At 45.2% G+C, this 5,477-nt stretch overlaps 1 protein-coding gene across 3 annotated transcripts; it reads left to right on the top strand.

The window, feature by feature from the left end:
- Positions 1-1,677, top strand: LOC123125518 (elongation factor 1-beta). Of its 3 annotated transcripts, none has more exons than XR_006461427.1 (3): positions 1-103; positions 583-990; positions 1,353-1,674. XR_006461427.1 is itself a non-coding variant. In XM_044545994.1 (3 exons), coding segments are annotated over exons 1-3 (231 nt in total). In that variant the 5' UTR covers positions 7-645; the 3' UTR covers positions 1,355-1,677. The 3 variants fall into 3 exon arrangements, 1 of the variants encoding a protein (XP_044401929.1); XR_006461428.1 differs by having other exon boundaries at positions 2-103; positions 829-990; positions 1,353-1,676; XM_044545994.1 differs by having other exon boundaries at positions 7-712; positions 829-990; positions 1,353-1,677.
- The last annotated feature ends 3,800 nt before the right edge of the window (positions 1,678-5,477 follow it).

The raw sequence follows: 5,477 nt of genomic DNA, 5'->3' as shown, positions 1-5,477 counted from the left end.
CCAAACCTTAGCCGCCCCCTCTCCGGAACCGAGCTCGGTCGCGGCAACCGTACGTACGTACGTCGCCTTCGTCGTAGCCGGTCGATTTGCGGCGCCTCCACCGGTGAGTCTCCGCTCGCCTCTCCTTCCCCGTAGAGTAGAACTCGGGAGAGTATCCTGTGATACAGGAGCATAGGTGCTCCCATGATACGGACTTCTGGACCCTCGGATCTCAGATCCAACGACACACGAGGAGCTTCCGTAGCTGCTGTACTTGCGCGCATTTTAGATTCTACATGGCCTTTTTTGCAAAAAGGTGTATCATTTCACAGGAGCTTTTGGATCTGAGATCCAACGGCCGAGCTCGCATGGGAGCGCCTAACCTTAGGTGCTCCCGGAGCACCAGATATTTTTCCAGTAGAACTCTCCATCGATAGCGTTTGCTTTGCGTCACGTCGCCTTTACCTCGTCGACGCCAAGTCCACCATCACCTGCCCACGTATTGGAGATAAACAATGAAACATCTCTCAGAGCTGGGTCGAAGCTTTTTTTTTCATGGCGCCGTTATAGATTTCTTAATTTTCTGACATATAACCCCACAAGACTGATGGCGGGCGCGAAGTCGTCGGTTCTGCTGACGTGAAGCCGTGGGACGACGAGACCGACATGGCCAAGCTCGAGGAAGCCGTGCGAGGCGTCGCCATGGAAGGATTGACATGGGGGGAGCATGCATGTCTGGTTTCCTTGCCGCTAGCTCTGAATTACGCGGCTGTCTATCCACTCGTGAAATTAAATCAAGCACTTAATTTAGGGCGCTTATTTGGATTGCGTGCCACCTTATTCTTGCAGCCAAGCTTGTTCCGGTTGGGTACGGGATGAGCAAGATGCAGATCATGCTGACGATCGTCGACGATCTCCTGTCCGTCGACGACCTCATCGAGGACCATCTCTGTGCTGAGCCCGTCGACGAGTTCGTGCAGAGCTGCGACATTGCCAGCTTCAACAAAATATGTACTCCCTCTGTTTCTTTTTAGTTTGCATATAAAATTTGGTCAAAGTCAAACTTTGTAAAATTTGACTAGCTTTATAAGAAAAGATATTAACATCCACACTATATAGTCAATACTATTAGATGCATGATGAAATTAATTTTCATAACATATAACTTTAGTATTGTAGATGTTAATACATTTTTTCTATAAAGTTAGTCAAACTTTACAAAGTTTGACTTTGACCAAATCTTATATGCGAACTAAAAAGAAACGGAGGGAGTATGTGCCCTGATCTGCTCGTTCAGGATATTTTAGCTACCTGCATCTTTGATAGATTTTTGCAGTGCTTTCGCTTCGACTAAACCTGTCCTATTGTTGCAGGAAATTACTCACCGCATTCGAAGAAGCAGAATTTGATTTCGCAGCACAAGATTACTACTCCCTCCGTCCCATAATATAAGAGCGTTTTTTCCACTAGTAAAGTATAAAAAATGCTCTTATATTATAGGAGAGAGGGAGTAGCTATTAGTTGGTTTCCTGGTTACCGAGTTATTCTTAGTTAATAGTACTTTGTTATTGTTTTTGTCAGTCGTCATGTGCTTCCTTGTACTATTCGTTGTTTCGAGGAAGCCCTGTTTCCTCTGTGGAAGACTGTCTTTTTGCTTCTATGAAAAAGTATTTAATGTGATGAAATGGTCAACGAGAATATTACGGCATGCTATTGTCAAACATACGAATCCGCGGCTGCGAGATGGCTTGACGAGAGTCGAATAATCAGCATCGAAGTGCCAAAGGTCACGAGCTCACACTTGCGTTCATCAGTTTGCTTTTCTCATGAAAAACAAAGGTTTGTCGACGACAATCAGTCGAACACAGCACGGCATACTGATGCTCCATGCCTCCACCCGAACAGGTACGGCAAGATTACACCTCGACCGGAAAAAATCACGACCTTTGGGGAGATTGTCATATCACCATCAAATGCTTTGACCAGAAAAAAAGTGGGCTTCTCCAACACAAGGCTCAAACCGCCAGCATCCCCATTCACAATATGTGTAGTTTTTCTTAGAAAAAAAAACCGTTTTGCTCTTGTTCTTAGCAACAAGTTTATCGATTTTGAAAAAAGTTCATCGCCATGGCAAGTTCCTATTTCGCGAAAATCCAATCTATAGGCCTATTACAGAGTTCTGCCGGAGGGGGAATCCATTGTCGTAGTCTTCTTCATCAACCTTGTTGCCTCCATGATCAAGTGTATATGGCCGAACTTAATGTTGGGATATCCTCCTCGTATGGGTTGTGAGGAGATGGCCATTTGAAGCCTTTTAGGCAGCCCAAACAGGTGCATAAACCCACTACCCATTAGGGTTATACCCTAGGGTCATTTTGGACTTTGCAGATGAGTGAATGGGGATGCTTTACCCTCCATCCAACAACCACCACCAAGGGTGACGAAAATCAGTTCATCCTCCAAGGAAGAAGAAGAGAGAAAACCAATAGAGCAAGGGAAGAAGAGGAAGAAGCAAAGGGAGTACGGGGGAATTGATGCAACCAAGGTTACACAATGTCCAAACCAATCCGCGGACAGTGATATAGGAGCCGGCCATCCAACCCCGTCCCCTAAACGTATGCTCCTGTTTTTTTCTTAAGTCCACGACACTCAAAATAATAGCAAGTGAGGGAAAGGACAGAGACACGGGCTTCGAGTGGGGCTTTGGATGGGCCGACGATGTCGGAGTTTTTACGTGACGGAGGTTCGAACGCCCGCAAAGCTCCTACGGCTTTGCTTTTGGGTTGCGGGATTTGGGACAGCCGGACGAGTCCGCAAACGTATGCGGGACGATGTTGGATGGCTTGCTACTTTCGGACAACTCCGTTCAGACGTTTTGCGGGTTGTTTGAGGGTCCACGTGGGATATGCTCAAATGATACAATCGATTTGTGCAAAAAAAAACTCAAGTTTTGCTTTTGAAGATCCATTCCTCTAGTAGTTCCATTTTGAGTATTCCATCTCCACCAAGGCACGACATTGCTAACATAAAGAACCATCACCTTTTATTTAGTTTGGCCCTTTGTGTGCAACATGATCACATTCGCTTCTGTCTTCGCCATCTCTCGACCCTAAAATTGCAGGGGTGTCCTTTAAAAGCAACTATGGCGGTGTCACAATTGCGTCATCCGATCCCAACATATTGGCTCTGCTAGTCAAGGATCAATCTGTGCCTTTTCCAAACCTTGATGAACATCCTCAATGTTAACCCCCAATTTAAATCGAGGTCTCCTGTGTGGGCTCTACCTTTGTTGTTACTTGTAGTGGGTTTTTCTTGGTACCCTGGCCACTTTGGTGAGATCTCCCCTGTCTCCTCCATCACTATGGTGTGTCGATGACTACCCTCGCTCATGCCAACCTTTTACCCACCTCCATTTCACTTGGCCCATCCATAGTGGCTACACCGTATCAAGACGTATATATCTGGCTGAAAATAATGTTTTTAGTTCCGTCAGTTGAGACCTAGTTAATTTTTTTTATGAGTGTCATCTAGACTACTAATGGATATCAATGTTTTTTCTGTAAGACTGCTCAAAAAGCCGTGCAACTTTGTTGGAAAAAAAGGAAGAACAGAGATCTCACGTCATCTCGATGCGGAATTTCCAATTCATCCCCATTGTCGAATGAATTATCCTACGGCCAGCATATTTTGTCGCGCCGGCGCACCATGTTACTGCCGGGTGGTGACACGATCCTCAGTATGGAAGGGGCGAAGGATAAGAAGACAGAGGCGGTGGTCAACAAAGGTGCAACTAGATTATATTTAAAAAAGAGGCCGCAACGAGAAAATGAATAGAGAAAATGCGCTCTCTGAATGAAATATGCCCTAGAGGCAATAATAAAGTTGTTATTTTATATTTCCTTATATCATGATAAATGTTTATTATTCATGCTAGAATTGTATTAACCGAAAACTTGATACATGTGTGGATACATAGACAAAACACTGTGTCCCTAGTAAGCCTCCACTAGACTAGCTCGTTATCAAAGATGGTTAAGTTTCCTAACCATAGACATGTGTTGTCATTTGATAAATGGGGTCACATCATTAGGAGAATGATGTGATGGACAAGACCCATCCGTTAGCTTAGCATGTTGATCGTTCAGTTTTATTGCTATTGCTTTCTTCATGTCAAATACATATTCCTTCGACTATGAGATTATGCAACTCCCGGATACCGGAGGAATACCTTGTGTGCTATCAAATGTCACAACATAACTAGGTGATTATAAAGATGCTCTACAGGTATCTCCGAAGGTGTTTGTTGGGTTGGCATAGATCGAGATTAGGATTTGTCACTCCGAGTATCGGGGAGGTATCTCTGGGCCCTCTCGGTAATGCACATCATAATAAGCCTTGCAACCAATGTGACTAATGAGTTAGTTGTGGAATGATGTATTACGGAACGAGTAAAAAGACTTGCCGGTAACGAGATTGAACTAGGTATGAAGATACCGACGATCGAATCTCGGGCAAGTAACATACCGATGACAAAGGGAATAACGTATGTTGTCTTTACGGTACGACCGATAAAGATCTTCAGAGAATATGTGGGAACCAATATGAGCATCCAGGTTCCGCTGTTGGTTATTGACCGGAGAGGTGTCTCGGTCATGTCTACATAGTTCTCGAACCCGTAGGGTCCGCACGCTAAACGTTCGATGACGATTTTGTATTATATGAGTTAGGTGATTTGGTGACCGAATATTGTTCGGAGTCCCGGATGAGATCACGGACATGACGAGGAGTCTTGAAATGGTCGAGAGGTAAAGATTCATATATAGGACGATAATATTCAGACACCGGAAGTGTCCTGGGCGTACGGGGTACGTATCGGGTCACCAGAAGGGGTTCCGGGCAACCCCCGGCAAGCTATATGGGCCTAATGGGCCAAGAGTTGGACAAACTGATACGTCTCCAACGTATCTATAATTTTTTATTGTTTCATGCTATTATATTATCTGTTTTGGATGTTAAATGGACTTTATTATACACTTTTATATTATTTTTGGGACTAACCTACTAACCAAAGGCCCAGTGCAAATTGCTGTTTTTTGCCTATTTCAGTGTTTCGCAGAAAAGGAATATCAAACGGAATCCAAACGGAATGAAACCTTTGGGAGAATGATTTTTGGAACAAACGCAATCCAGGAGACTTGAAGTGGAGGCCAAGAAAGAAACGAGGAGGCCACGAGGCAGGAGGGCGCGCCCCCACCCTCGTGGGCCCCTCGTGGCTCCCCTGACGGACTTCTTTCGCCTATATATACTCATATACCCCGAAAACATCCGAGAGCACCACGAAACCCTATTTCCACCGCCGCAACCTTCTGTACCCGTGAGATCCCATCTTGGGGCCTTTTCCGGTGCTCCGCCGGAGGGGGAATCGATCACGGAGGGCTTCTACATCAACACCATAGCCTCTCCGATGATGTGTGAGTAGTTTACCACAGACCTTCGGG

Source organism: Triticum aestivum, chromosome 5D (genome assembly GCF_018294505.1).
Source record: "Triticum aestivum cultivar Chinese Spring chromosome 5D, IWGSC CS RefSeq v2.1, whole genome shotgun sequence".
In the NCBI taxonomy this organism is placed as follows: domain Eukaryota; kingdom Viridiplantae; phylum Streptophyta; class Magnoliopsida; order Poales; family Poaceae; genus Triticum; species Triticum aestivum.
The sequence above is the reverse complement of the archived record's forward strand: the minus strand, read 5'-3'. Positions and strand labels throughout refer to the sequence as shown.